Raw genomic sequence first — 13,735 nt, 5'->3', positions numbered from 1 at the left:
GAGAACAGTCGGTTTTGCAGATTACCAAATTACCGTACCGGTAACCTTGGAATTTTGCAAAATTAACAGGAATCTGTCCAGTCAGTTTTCACAATGAAATCCAAGAAAGAGAAAGAGAGAGAGAGAGACACTTTGGATGGTTGGTTTCAGGTCGAGTCGTTCCTTCCTCGAAGTCCTCCCGCTCCTTCCCTCAAGTCTCAACCTCTCCCCCTTTCATCCTTACACACTTGGTCTCTCTGCCTACCCGGACGGCCCATTCTCTGCCTTAGGCCCCCGTAGCCTCCTCCTTCCTCTGTCTCCAGTTCCTCAAACTCACTCTCTTCTTTTTCCTCTCCTTTCCTCTACCCTCTTTTCTTCGCGCTTTTCTTCCTTTCTTTATTCCTTTCTCTCATTTAACTTTTGCGCCAACCTCTTCTCATCTCTTCCGATCATCGGTTCTACGACTTCTTCCCCCCTTTCGCTTCCTTCTTGTGACCGCACCATCTTCAACTTTCCAACGCGTCCACTCTCCAACGAGACGAGATTGGAAACATACACGATCACGAGAAAAATTGATATGCGATTTGAACAGTGACAGCTTGGCTACGTCTCTGTCGAGAAAACATCATTTTGTCTTCGCCTGAGAGGGGGTTATCTGTCGGCGATGACAGATACCTCCTCCCTCGCCATCACGCACGCCACAACGGATTCCTATCCGGTCCACGCCCATCGCGGGTCCCCCGCCGCCGTCGACGGCGCCGCCTCCGACTCCGGCGCACCCGATGAAGAACCTTACACCATCAAATGCATTTGCTCGTTCGATGAAGATGATGGTAATACGGTTTTCTGCGAAGGGTGCGAGACATGGCAGCATATTCTGTGCTACTACCCGGACAAGAAAGTACCAGATGTGCACAACTGTGTCGACTGCGAGCCACGGCCCCTTGACAACCGTCGTGCCCACGAACGACAACGGCTGCGGCGGATCCGAGAGAAAAGCGAGGACGGTGACCGGAAACCAAGACGCTCTGGCCCCAAAACAAACAAGAGAAAGTCCAATGATGCCGATGGGAATGCCTTCGGTCATAGGCGACATGATTCGAGTTCCCGTGAACAGCCACCAGCCAAGAGAGCAAGGATGTCTCGCCGCCCATCGACTTCAATGAGTGGTATATCGGCTCCCCCGGGTCTATCGGCTGAATCGCGAAACCGTCGGTCCTCCACCTCAGTTGCAATGAGCCCGACAAGCACCCCTGGTCCTTCTATCCCTTACTACTCGGACGAATTTCTCTCTCTTTACGACCACGATGATCAATTTATTGAATCGAAGAGTATTCTCAATTACGGCGTGGATTTTGTCAATGAAATTGTGGCATGGCTGAAGGACCCTCAGATCTTAGCGCGAGTTGCCGATGGACTCAGTGTGGAAGACTTCGCCAAACGGTCCGAAGAGGCCATGGATCGGTCTCGCTGGCCCTCGTTGATGACAGAAACCATTACGGACTCGACAATTGAGATCAACGGTAAACACCCCGTCCACAAGATCTTGAAGACACGAGATCAAATTGAAAAGGACGATATTGTCGGTGAAATCTTTGGCAAATTAGGCCACGTCAAAGATTACAAAAAGCTCGACAGCAGCCGATGGGAGGAATTGGGGCACGCCATGCCTTTTGTGTTCTTCAACCGGCAGCTGGACTTGTACATCGACAGTCGTCAGGAGGGAAACGAGCTCCGCTACGTCAGGCGGGCATGTGAGGCCAACGTGAACTTGAAGATCTACATCACCAATGGCCGGGAGTACCATTTTTGTTTCGTTGCTAAAAAGCAAATCCCTGCAAACTCAGAAATTACCACCATGTGGTATTTCGACCACTCTTTCTTTCCCGCCGACGCAACAGCTAAGGAGGAGCTTAAAGATAGGGTGGTCGATCCGAAGGACGCCGCTATTTGCATTAGTACCACATTGGCCAACTTCGGTGGATGTGCTTGCAGAAACCCTCAAGCCTGCGTACTGAACAAGCTTGATCGTCGCGCGAAGCCAGGGGGCCCTACCAACAAACACGCCAAGCCGAAACCGAAGGGCAAGGGCAAGGGCAAGAAGCCAAAATCCCTCGGTCTTCCCACTGACAGCGGTCGCGCCGGTAGCGAGACTACCAAGCATCCTGACGAGAATGACCCCGCAGCCGACGCCCGATCAACTTCTGGTTCTGCGCGTGGTCGACACACTGGCAGTCGTGATCTCAGCCCCACGGCGTCGCAGCAGCTAACACTGCCAGAGCTCTCTAGTCGCGAAAGACGCAAGATAGCGGATGCCGAAAAGCAGTTCCAGCAGCTAGAGCAGTCTAAACCCGTCAATCCCAAAAGGAAAAAGCGTTCTAGTGGCCCTGCGGCACATTCCACCCCTGCAACGGTCTCAAGCTCCACCCAAACTGGTTACGACTTCAAACCTTATCACGAGCCTGGCCCGTCTCGATCCTCTGAGATGGCAGGATCATCATCCCGGCGTGATGTTGCTTATGTCGACGCTGAAATCCAACTTGACGAGGGTGACATTGAAATCGATTTTTTGCTTGAAGCACGTCGGAAGCGAGGATACGAACTCGGCCAGATCTCTCATATGGTTATGCTTAAGGCTCGGTGGTGTGCGGGACTTCACGTCAGACTGGACTGTGATCAGCGAGATGCATGGTATGCCGGTGACTTCAGTGTCGTGCCCCCTGGAGTTCTCCCCTGGTGGTACACTTTTTTCCCGCTCCCAATCGACGACAGGTCTCATATTGAGGTGCTCAGCCAAGATTGCGAATTGATGGGAATAGTTCCTGGTAACGGCCCCATCGCGGTGCCCCTTCGGTGGTCTTTCCACCAGTCCAAGTATCCCCAGCCCGAACTCAAATACAATGGGATCCCGTTGAGAGGAATCCACATTGACCCTCCCGCGCGACGCGTCGAAGGCGACGTTGACATTCGGGGCGCTATCTCATACAAACTGGAATCACCCGCATCTGTGTCTACCAGTGATCCATCTAAGTCGTCAGTTCTGCCTTATTGGCCATCTACTGCGGCGCATACCTTTAGGATTCCTGGGCCTGGCAAGCGCGGCAATTTGCATGGTTCCATGCCACCACCACGGGCCTCGAACCTCCAGTCAGCGCTTAGTCCTAGTTCCATGTCGACAGGGAGTCTCGCATCACCTAGTTCTCATGACACGGCTTCCCCAATCTCTCTCGTGCCATCTTCTGGCTCTGCACTCGCAGCCACACCTGCCAAGAAGAAACTCAGTCTGGGTGATTATCTGATTCGACGTGGCACCATGACGACTACCCCAACTTCGGAACCAACTCCTGCCCCAGCTCCTCCCCCAGCTCCTGGTCCGCTTCATAGCGAAACTCGTATGCGCACCCAACATTTTCTAGCCATCACGACGGTCTTCGGTGATAATCATCAACCTCCTCCGCGCAGGACCGAAGCTGGAGGTGACAAGAACGAGCCCTCCGACTCTCACGATATCTCTATGGAGGATGCACGGGAGACAACGCCCACCAAAAACCCGTCTATCTCTTCGTAATACGACCATCCGCGTGGTAGTAATGGTGGGCCTGTGATAAAAGGAAAATTCCGCCGTGGATTTAACGTTTTTTACGACCCAAAATTTCTTTTCTCGTGTGATTTCATTTCGATACCTTACAGCGAGGCGGGCACGGGCGTTCGGACTACTTGTTTCAACTTTTCTTTTTATGTTTTCTGTGCCGGCTTCTCTTTTTTTCCCCTCCTACTTTTCGGGCTGTGGATGGCGTATGGCGTGGTTTGGGATCGGTTCTCGGTTATGGGAAATACCATTGGGGTCAGGGTCTTTGAGAATTGTGTCTGCCTGAGTTGCAGCACTTGATCTTTTACGATTTGTCCAGTTTAATCCTGGATATGTATGGCCTCTTTTCGAGGCTAGATAGCTTGTATGAACAATGTAACTTTGTCCTATTTGATTGGTCTCACTGTTGTAGGTTGGTAGGGGAGTATAGATCGGTATATCTCCCACATAGCATGTTTTATTCTCTGATATCTCTCTGTGTCAAGAGGTTGTTTCTAATCTCAAAGCCAGGTTATAGCCCTTTCTTTTCGAAACAAGGTCAAGCTTGCTCGATTTGACTATGCGAGATGATAGGCTGAAAGCACAAGATGACTCAATCGTTGCGAGGGGAAACTCCTCACGCGACCCCTCGTTTCTTCTTTTATTACCTTTGATCTCATCTACAACTCATATGCATTGATTCCAAATCAAAATGAACAATTCTAATCATGATATCCTCGTGCTGAACGAGATTGATCCTCACAGATCTACAGAGGTCTCTGAGATCGAGCAGCCCACGCTTCCTCCAGCAGATGGAGGTAAGGCTGCATGGCTGATGTTAGCTTCGTGCTGCTTCATTCAGATACCAGTCTGGGGTCTGTTGTGACTGAAAAAAACAAAACAAAAACAGCATGTAGATACTAACGAAGCATCCAGGGTTCTCCACTGTCTTTGGTGTTTTTCAAGAGTTCTACTCAACACATGACGTCCTCCAGGGAAACAAGAATGACCTGGCAACCGTTGGAACTACTTCCACCGTATGCAAAAGATAAGCTAGGACATTGTCTTCAGTCTAGTCTAATGCTTTATTCTAGGGACTCCTTTATCTTCTCTCGCCTATCACTTTCACCCTTCTAACAAGATATCCGCATCTACAATACTATTCCGCACCCGCCGGCCTGGTTATCACCGTCATAGGATCTCTATTATCCTCATTTTCGGAGCAGGTATGGCATTTGATTGCCACCCAGGGTGTCATGTGTGCCATTGGGAATGGGCTCTTGTTCAGTCCGTCCTCTTTGTACCTTGACCAGTGGTTCTTGCGTCGGAAGGGCCTTGCTCTTGGGACTATGTGGGCTGCAAAGAGTATTGTTGGAGTCGCCTTGCCTTTCACTGCTAGTGCTTGTTTGAATAGGTTTGGCTCCAGTAATACACTAAGGGCTTGGACTGTCGTTACGGTATGAACCAGATCCTCTCCTCGGTATCTTTATTTTTGTGAATTGAAGTATAAGACGTGTCTTGGGTTTGATACCGAACCATCGGGCTACCAATGATCTTCACATTCTCAACCTACGGCTGACACAAATCTGAATTGTCGGAATACAGTTGTTAACCACCCTTATGGCCTTGCCATTCATGAAACCCCGTATCCCAATCTCGCCATCTTCTTCAGCACGCCGCTTGGATCTGAGCTTCCTCAAACAACCCACTTTCTGGATGCTGCAAACGGGGAATATTATCCAGAGTTTTGGATATTTCTTACCAACTACATTCCTCCCTTCTTATTCGACAAGGACTGTCGGGCTATCCCAGAACACCGGTACAATGCTTGTCTCATTATTCAACGCAACATCTGTCTTTGGTGGGATAGCCCTGGGAGCACTCTGTGACCGCTTCTCAGTCACAAACATCATGCTGGTATCCTCAGTTGGATCGGCATTATCGGTACTTCTTTTCTGGGGTATGGCATCATCGTCAAGCGCAGATTCATCACAGACAGCCATTGCCCTTCTTACTATCTTCTCTATCACGTATGGCTTCTTTGCTGGTGGGTTCAGCTCCACCTGGTCTGGAGTCATTACTCAGATCAAGCGTGACTCGTCGCCATCTCTGGATACTGGACTTGTCTTTGGGCTTCTTGCTGGTGGACGAGGAATTGGAAATGTTATTAGTGGGCCGTTGAGTACAGTGCTGCTTAAGTCGGGGTCTTTGGGGGAGTCGGGTGGTCTGAATGGTAATACTGGTTACGAGACCCAGTATGGAACGCTCATTCTTTTCACTGGTATCACGGCGTTTTTCGGTGCATGGAGCTGGATGTGGAGGTATATCAGCCCTGCACTGCGCTGTCTTCGTTGATTTGTTCGGAACAGTCGTGAAGTACATGAGCAGAGAATAGACAGTGATTGTCGGTGCATAGTAAGGAATGGATGGCAAAGAAAAGGCGGATGAATAGAATCAAATGGTAGCTATCTCTTTATGAAAATATTTTACTCAAATTATTCTTTGTGTAGAATGTCAAAGGTCCTACTTGAAATGTACTGGAATACCGCGTCACGTGCAGTCTACGGAGCTTCGACTCCAAATGCGCGTTCTTCAATCCCAGCCCCGACAACTTTTTTACATATACCTGCTGCAACCAAGGGCCACTGCCCTATCTACAACAATGGCATCCGAGGCCGCACTCCAAGATCCTCTCCTGGCACTGCGACGTGCGATTGCCTCTGGCAACCTCCCAACACCGACAACCTCGTCCGAGCTCTCCGACCAACCTGCCACAGACGACCTGGCCAAAGCCACACATCTCTACTTCGCCCAACCAGCTCCTCAAACAATCGCTTTGTCAACTCTCACACGATTTATCTCAGCGTCTACCAAATCCCCTGTTGACCTGCGCAGTATCCTTTTCGCCTGGCAGAACAAAGATGTCGCCATTCCCGAGTACATCGCCAAGGCGCAGGAGTTCAATGAAGCATTGAAGCAGCAGACGAAAGAGGGTGCCAAGGAAGAAAGTGTCCAGATTCTTATCTTCCTCGAGCGCCTTGACCTTTTCACCTGGCTAGAGGGTGCCTCCGACGACAGCGAACATATCAAACCCCTCGAGGGTGCCGCTGCCGCTGCTGAGGCCGCCGCGGCGGCTGCAGGTGTTGCGCAGGCCGATAACGCCGCCGGAATTGCCGCCGGTGCAATTGGTGGCGTCACCTCCGTCCCCAGTGGAACCACAGGAGCAGCCCAGCCTGGCACTCAAGTTGGCCGCCCACAAAAGCAGATTGACCCTCGACTACAGGAGATTTACAATGGGGAGCGCAAGACCGGTGACCGCAACACAGTGCTGCGGGGAATCAAGCCGACAGTGAGTTTACTATAGACAAGATGCGATAGACGTCAAGCTAACCAACTCCCCAAGGATTTCTCACACGTCCGCAAGAGCGCCGAATTATTCCTTGACCGCAACCGCAGTCGCCCGGGCCAACCAAACGCCAAACCAGGCAGCAAGGGCACCATCCCGGCCCCATCAGCCGGTCTCTCGATGTCATCATCGCGCAAATCGAGCTCCTCCCACTCCCGCCCCGACCCAATCATCCTAATCTCCCCCTCCGCCTCATCCCTCATCCGCATGTCGAACGTGAAATCCTTCCTCGAAGAAGGAATCTTCGTACCCCCGGACCACCCAACACTCTCCAGCGCCACCGACGCCAATCTCGTGAAGCTCGAGCGACCACTTCGTCTGAACGGCGACGCCTCGAACCCCGGCGCAAGCGCAGGTTCCCGCCCCGGAAAGCCCACCCGTCCAACCAAGTTCATTGTCGTCGACGGAACAACCAACTTCAAGCCCGAGTACTGGAACCGACTCGTCGCTGTCTTTACTACCGGCCAGACCTGGCAGTTCAAGTCTTACAAGTGGTCTTCGCCGCCGGAGCTGTTCAAGCATGCTACCGGTGTGTATGTCGGATGGCGGGGTGAGGATGTCCCTAGCCAGGTTAAGGGATGGGGTCGTGGTGTTTCGACTTATGCTGTTGAGCGCTGGGACGAGAAGAATGGTGTTCATGGTGGTGGACGGTGGCGGGATCGGGAGGTTGTTGAGGGTATTTGGACTGCTATTGAGGAGGGAATGAGACTTCGTGGATGGGGAACTAAGTAGAACTTTTTTGCTTCTTCTTTTTTGGGGTCTCTGTTCTCTTTTCTCGATTTCCTGTCATCTTGTTCTCTCAATACCCTCCATTTTCCAAGAATATGATGACCGTTGGCATTCAAGGCGCAGTTCTAGGCGTTGTGGTTGTCTTTTCTTTTTCCTATTTGTTCCTATCATGTTTCTGTGTATGTATAGTTTGACCTAGGCTCAAAATGCATTTGAATTTCAGTATGTAATTTGGACTTCTGTTTGATATAAAAGTAGTTTATAGCACACTCTAAAGGTCCTACTCCCCCGTGTCAAAATAGCCCTGTCTACAACTAAAACACAAACTCCGTTGAATATTTACTTGGAAGATATGAGAATATAAGATCATGTTCATTGGAATTCCCAATTAAAGAATAATATGACATACACAAGCAGACCAGAACTCACTCGCTGTGCCCGGGTAGAACGATGCAGGGAACTTGAGGGGGAAAACGACTCGGGAAATGGAAATGGAGATAGAAAGAAAAGCAGAAAAAAAGAAATATGGAATCATATGACATGCTCAAATGAAGAGATCAAAAAAAAACAAAATGCAGGAAGGATGGTGAGTTCAACTGTATGGAAGAGAACAGAGAATAGAATAAGAAAAAGGACATGCAAGGAACGCCGGGTCTGATGCTCAAAAAGGAAAAGAAACAACCTCTCCAATCTTTCATGTTTTCAATGTTTTGTTTTTTTTGTTTTTTCTGATTCTTCTGAAGTCTTCCCTTTCAACACTTCCCCCGGAGGGAGAGAGATGGAGGGAAATGCGAAGAGTAAGGGAATATAAAAAAAAGAAAAACAAAAGCAATGCCATCCAAATATTACAAATATTTTCCAGTTCCGGACTTCTCTATAACATGAGCCATCGATCATAACTTCTTTCGTTCGGAGTGGGAGAATCTCGTGACGAGTGGATTAAAAAAAGGAAAAATGGATATGGCAGCCAGAGACACTCTCGTCAAGAGGGTGTGACTGGACTGCATGCGGGGGAGAGAGGGAGAGTAAAGAACTTCGTGGTCGGAAACGATCATGACGAGATTGATGAAATCGGGTGTCAAGGTCGACCGGTTTCGTATCCCCCTTTTGTATAAGGCGACGGGGGTTTCCGTGTTGGGGCCACAAGCATGAGTGCAGGTTTGCAGGGTGGTTGGATTCGATCTGTGCCTTGGGATGGCATTCGAATGCTGATTTCCAGACTGCGTGTGTTGAATGGTTCGGGCAGTAATACACCGAAAGGGGGAGCTCATGATGAGTCGGAGTCGGAATCGCAGTGATACGAATCGTCTTCGAATGGGTTGCGGACTATGTCAATGCTTGTGGGCGGTGGTTGTCAGGCACGCGCAGAGCGACTCATGCTGCGTTCTGGAATTGAAGGCGCATTGGCTGGCGTGGGCGAGTATGAACGTGGGCCTCCCAGGATGTCTACATCGTGTTCTTGTAGAACAACGGAGTATTTGGGGTCGCGCAGGAACTTGGGGACGGAGTCGCTTGACATCAGTTTGAACACAGAAGTTTGAGCAAGCTCGAACAGGTGCACCACTTCTTGGAGACTCTTGAACATGGACTCGTCGTCTCCCACAGCCTTGGTCATGCGGCTGGCGAGGCTGTTGCGGAGCGCGTGGTCGATGTTCAGCTCACAGGGTGAGCCGGGAGCCAAAAACGCGTTGTACAATCCATATGCTGCCGCCAAAGTTTCCCGCACCGAATCAACCTTATTAAATGTACCCATCTTCTCGGCCTTGTGGTAGTTCGTAGTGAATTCCGAGACATCGAGATAGAAAGACAGGTTCTCCTCACACAACGAGTAGCGAAGGAATTCACGGAAAAGCAGACGCAGAGCGGGGTCCTGCAGGATGTGGGTCAATCGGGCATTATTGGAGTCGCGTGGCATACCACGGCTGTCGTATGTCGTCGCAACCTCGCGGGTCTTCTCGCGGGCAATCCATCCACATACGCGCTGTCCACGCTCAGTAATGCCGTAAATGGCATACTTGGAAGGCTGGAAATGAGCGTTGGTCCCAACATCAGGGTATTGTTTGTCGTCTTGAATCATCGTGATCAGACCGTACTTGAGGAACAACTCGGAAATCAAGCAGGTTTCCCGACGCTCAATAGTAGTTGAACAATCCATCAACCAGTCCACCGATGCTTTCCCGGTGAATGTGTTGCTATAAACCTTTCCATCGAGAAGCTTGCGCTCCCGAGCAACCTTCACACCAACGCCGTTGGTGTAATCACTGAGCGAGTCGGAATCCGATGTTGAAATACTGCTCTTAATATTCGGGCCATCCTGACCAGCAAAGCGGCGGAAAATGACCTCGATCGTCGCGCGATCATGGGATAGCTTGTCGCTTTCCGTGTCACGCTCTAGGTTCACCAGCTGCATGGTGTTGCGTGGCGACTCTAGTACATCCATCACGTGACGAGCGGTGATGCCATTCCGCTGGCAGAAACGCTGCAGGATGTTGATACCCTTCGGGGTGAGCTGGAAGAGGGCGCCCTTGAGCGGGAAGATCAAAAGCGCTTTGCCGTCGACAGATTCAATGAAGCGCGCATCGACGAACCGCTGACAAACGGATCGGGCCATTTCCTTGGCCATGGAGAAAGTAGTGGTCGTTGTAGTCGTGACGATGCGGGATGGGTCCTTTGGGTCGGGCATGCGGTTGGACTGGGAGAACTTGAGGGAGCCCAAGTTGTTGATGGCCTCTTCTGAGGTGAATGTGTGGTCATATCTTGTGAAACGAACGCGGTGCGAATCCAACTTCAAGCTGACCATCAATGTGGAGAACAAGTCCATGAAATCCTACGCAAATCAGCCCAATTGTTCCAATATTTCCTTTCCCATTCATAGTTTCAACCTACCTTGGTGAATGGTCGCTCATCCTCGGTCATGCGCAGTAACCTTGACGACGTCTGATGCATTTTGGGTGCGGGCGGGGGAGGGCGGGTTTCGTGGGGCGGAGTAGGAAGACGCTGAATAGTCAAGCGACGCTTTGGAAGCGAACTAGGAGGATTGTCGACCAAGGCCGGAGAAGAAGGGCGCGAAGTTCCCGTCAATTGCACGTAGGTGTCGCTGTCGAATGGTGGGGTCACAGGGGTTGCGGAGAGCTTATGCGGTTTCGATAGGCTACCGTATGAAGTTGAAGAACGTAGTGTACTTCCAGATAAACTAGCAAGAGCGTTGGAAGTTTTCTGTGCTAAGGCAGCGAAAGAGCGACGATTGCGGGAGATAGTACCGCCAAAATCAAAATCAGGAACTGAAGGGAGAGAATCTTCTCGGGTGTGGCTCCCGGTTTGGGTTGGCATTGAATGGTTTTGAGTCTTCGGGTTGAACCAGAGGGAGGGAAAAGTGGGTTATGCCAAACACCTGATACCGGAAAAAAACATGGAATTTTTTTTTTTTTTTTTTGCAAAAAAAAAAGAATTGGGTAAAAAAAAAAAGAAAAAGAAAAAATTAAGAAGTGGACTTGCTAATTCTCAAAGGTAAAAAATGTAAAAAAAAAAAAAAAAAAAAAAAAAAATATGGGTAAGAAGTGGGAGAGTAAGGAAATTATACACTATGACAATTTCCTCTTATTATTTTCCTTTTTTCTCTCGAATCAATTCCAATAGAAAAGAAAAGGAGGAGTAGAAGAAAGATGGGTCTAAAGGGGGGAGAGGAGCGGGATCGAAGGGAAAATAATATATTTTTTTAAAAAAATTTAAAAAAAAAGAAATAGGAAAAATAAATGAGAAAAGTGGAAAATAAAAATGGGAAATAAAAAAGAAAATAAAAAGCAAATAAAAAGGAAGAGAAGCACCATTCGGCCTGTCAGCCTATGATCCACAGCCCACGCGTGAGCCCCGAAAGAGTTTGGCCTGATGCATCCAAACAACGTGGGCCATGAAGATCGGTGGGTTCCGGGGTCTGGTATTACATATGTACAATACCATACCTGCATAGTACGGAGTACATACTTGGTCTTTCAAATTTCTGTTTAATAGATTCTGCCAGGTTGCATTTTGAATGTAAGGGGAAGGTTGAAGTATACCTTAACCAAATGGCTGGGATAATGTGAATATTGGATTCTACGGAGTATAGTCCACTGATAGTCTATTCTCATAGTTTGGATGAATTCCAAATCAACCGATGGAGCCAAAGAATTAATTAAAAAGAATGGATCCCCCAAAATCTGTTCCAATGATTTCATTGATTTTTTTTACCGATGTTCCAAGGCCGACCGAACAGATCCGCTAGATCGTAATACGGCCGTATTGGTAATACAGGTAACCTGAACATTCAACATTGAAACATTTGAATGTTGCATACCCAACCCGTTTCATTGTTCTTAAATTCCCCCTGTCTGAGTCACTACTACCTTACTGACTTGGGACTAGTTCTCTGGGTTCTTTTTTTGTTTTTTGGATAAACACCTGAAGCTTCGGAGTATTAACGGGAAAATCCAGATCTGAATCTTCAGTGTTACCTATATGCTATCTATAATAACGTATATTATAGTACCCTGATTTGGGGTTGTCTTTTGAATGATCTACTCTCCGCTTTGATAAAATATACGCCATTTCACCATTTATGATTCGTAAGCTGTATGCTGACAAAACAGGTAATGATGTAAAGCTTGAGCCCACGTGGGAATCCTTACACTTCCCGAAATACTAACGTTATATTGATGGGATATGATGTTGATATTATCATCATAACTACCATGGGAGTCCTGTTAACCTTATCGAGTGGCAAACCCTGGACTAATCTACCTAGATATGACAACGGGGCTTTTTTGTGCTTATTCCTAGAAATCGGCCCACTCCAAGCCACCTCAAGCATGGTCGGAAAATAGATCAAGAGACGTTATTATCGATATTGTACTCCGTACACTAAGTCCGGAATCTTGCCGAAGAGTGGGCATCATTTACCTAATTACACTGTCTCCAGAAATTCAGAAACTTCCTCCTACAGTGAGCATCACATGTCGCCATCGGACCAAGCCCCCCCCACTTCCACTCGATCGTCCAATGGTGGGGATAATAGGAACCTTGGAACGCTTTTCGTATATTGAACCAAACGCTGCGAGTGTTTCGTCTCGTCGCTAATCCTAATTTGGCGGGTCGCATATAGGCTTTGATCCTGAAACTACACTATATTACACAGCGCGAAAGGGAGACACGATAATTAATATATGATCCCGTTATTGTACCGGAAAATGTATACAAGATTAAATAGTCATAGTGGGGGGAGGGGTATTTCCCTTTTGAGGACCTTGCGTGTAATCTGAAAATATATCAAGGCGGTCAAGGGAAAAAAAAGTCCTATTCTCCAGGCTTCCATGGCGATTCCAAGCGTCTTCTTTTCATTTCGTGTGCATAACCCATGTGGTCCCACGTGGGCACACGTGGAGAGATATGCTTAGCGTCTGACCGCCAAATCCCCTTTTACTGTTTTGCGCTTAGAGGGAGGCGCAGTCTCGCGAATCATTGCCCTGAGGTCTGAGTTACGGGTCGCGATATGGGGATGTTTCGCTAATAAATTCCATATAATCACAAGCGTAGATTACTACCCTTCAACGGTTTCGGTTCGTGTACTCCGTACTCCGTATGTATCCCGGTTCCTGAAGACCGTGTTTCAGCTTCGTCTCCGTTCAGGTTTCGCGAAAAGCACGGGATTTTACCGCCTTGGCGAAACAATTGACGCTTTCAAACCGGAGACGCCCTAGTGTTGCCTACCCGCCAAGTTCTGGAGGGTCAGATCATGATCGTCAATTTTGTTATCATCTATCAGTTCTTGGAAATACGAGGTGACCAATGCGCAGCGAATGCAGGGGTTGGTAATCTCACTTTCTCCGCGGTCGGGGACTGACGTTAGCGAGCTAACGCCAACGGTCACCCCGAGAGCCTCATCTTACCCTTGATTCTCATTGAGATAGCGCCCAACGCCCCCAACACGAGGGCACAGATATGGCCCCAAGGATTTCAGTTGCATGAACCACGCTCCCAATTGGGAGTTTCAGAAAAGCTAGTCAACGATCCTGTCTGGA

The 13,735-nt window shown here is 48.9% G+C and overlaps 6 protein-coding genes across 6 annotated transcripts; 4 read left to right on the top strand and 2 right to left on the bottom strand.

Moving 5' to 3' along the window:
* Nucleotides 1-643: 643 nt before the first annotated feature.
* Nucleotides 644-3,547, top strand: N7487_010460 (putative PHD finger and SET domain protein; the record flags this gene model as incomplete). The annotated part of the gene is made up of 1 exon (XM_056878190.1): nt 644-3,547. The coding sequence occupies one exon, from the start codon at nt 644-646 to the stop codon at nt 3,545-3,547; it is 2,904 nt and encodes a 967-aa protein (XP_056726770.1).
* Nucleotides 3,548-3,934: 387 nt separating this feature from the next.
* Nucleotides 3,935-4,247, top strand: N7487_010459 (uncharacterized protein; the record flags this gene model as incomplete). Its single annotated transcript, XM_056878189.1, has 2 exons — nt 3,935-3,976; nt 4,086-4,247. 2 exons carry the CDS (start codon nt 3,935-3,937, stop codon nt 4,245-4,247), a joined length of 204 nt encoding a protein of 67 aa, XP_056726769.1.
* Nucleotides 4,248-4,259: 12 nt separating this feature from the next.
* On the top strand, nt 4,260-5,902 carry N7487_010458 (putative MFS monocarboxylate transporter; the record flags this gene model as incomplete). The annotated part of the gene is made up of 4 exons (XM_056878188.1): nt 4,260-4,422; nt 4,484-4,584; nt 4,642-5,004; nt 5,153-5,902. 4 exons carry the CDS (start codon nt 4,260-4,262, stop codon nt 5,900-5,902), a joined length of 1,377 nt encoding a protein of 458 aa, XP_056726768.1.
* A 307-nt stretch (nt 5,903-6,209) lies between these two features.
* N7487_010457 (RNA polymerase II accessory factor CDC73 family protein) lies at nt 6,210-7,685 on the top strand (the record flags this gene model as incomplete). The annotated part of the gene is made up of 2 exons (XM_056878187.1): nt 6,210-6,896; nt 6,951-7,685. 2 exons carry the CDS (start codon nt 6,210-6,212, stop codon nt 7,683-7,685), a joined length of 1,422 nt encoding a protein of 473 aa, XP_056726767.1.
* A 1,351-nt stretch (nt 7,686-9,036) lies between these two features.
* Nucleotides 9,037-11,102, bottom strand: flbA (developmental regulator FlbA; the record flags this gene model as incomplete). The annotated part of the gene is made up of 2 exons (XM_056878186.1): nt 10,569-11,102; nt 9,037-10,509 (listed from the first exon to the last, which is right to left on the bottom strand). Exons 1-2 carry the CDS (start codon nt 11,010-11,012, stop codon nt 9,037-9,039), a joined length of 1,917 nt encoding a protein of 638 aa, XP_056726766.1. The 5' UTR covers nt 11,013-11,102.
* Nucleotides 11,103-13,410: 2,308 nt separating this feature from the next.
* Nucleotides 13,411-13,616, bottom strand: N7487_010455 (uncharacterized protein; the record flags this gene model as incomplete). The annotated part of the gene is made up of 2 exons (XM_056878185.1): nt 13,411-13,553; nt 13,604-13,616. The coding sequence occupies 2 exons, from the start codon at nt 13,614-13,616 to the stop codon at nt 13,411-13,413; spliced, it is 156 nt and encodes a 51-aa protein (XP_056726765.1).
* Between the last annotated feature and the right edge of the window lie 119 nt (nt 13,617-13,735).

This window comes from Penicillium crustosum (assembly GCF_028827405.1).
Source record: "Penicillium crustosum strain IBT 35664 chromosome Unknown utg000004l_segment0_segment0, whole genome shotgun sequence".
NCBI lineage: Eukaryota > Fungi > Ascomycota > Eurotiomycetes > Eurotiales > Aspergillaceae > Penicillium > Penicillium crustosum.
The sequence above is the reverse complement of the archived record's forward strand: the minus strand, read 5'-3'. Positions and strand labels throughout refer to the sequence as shown.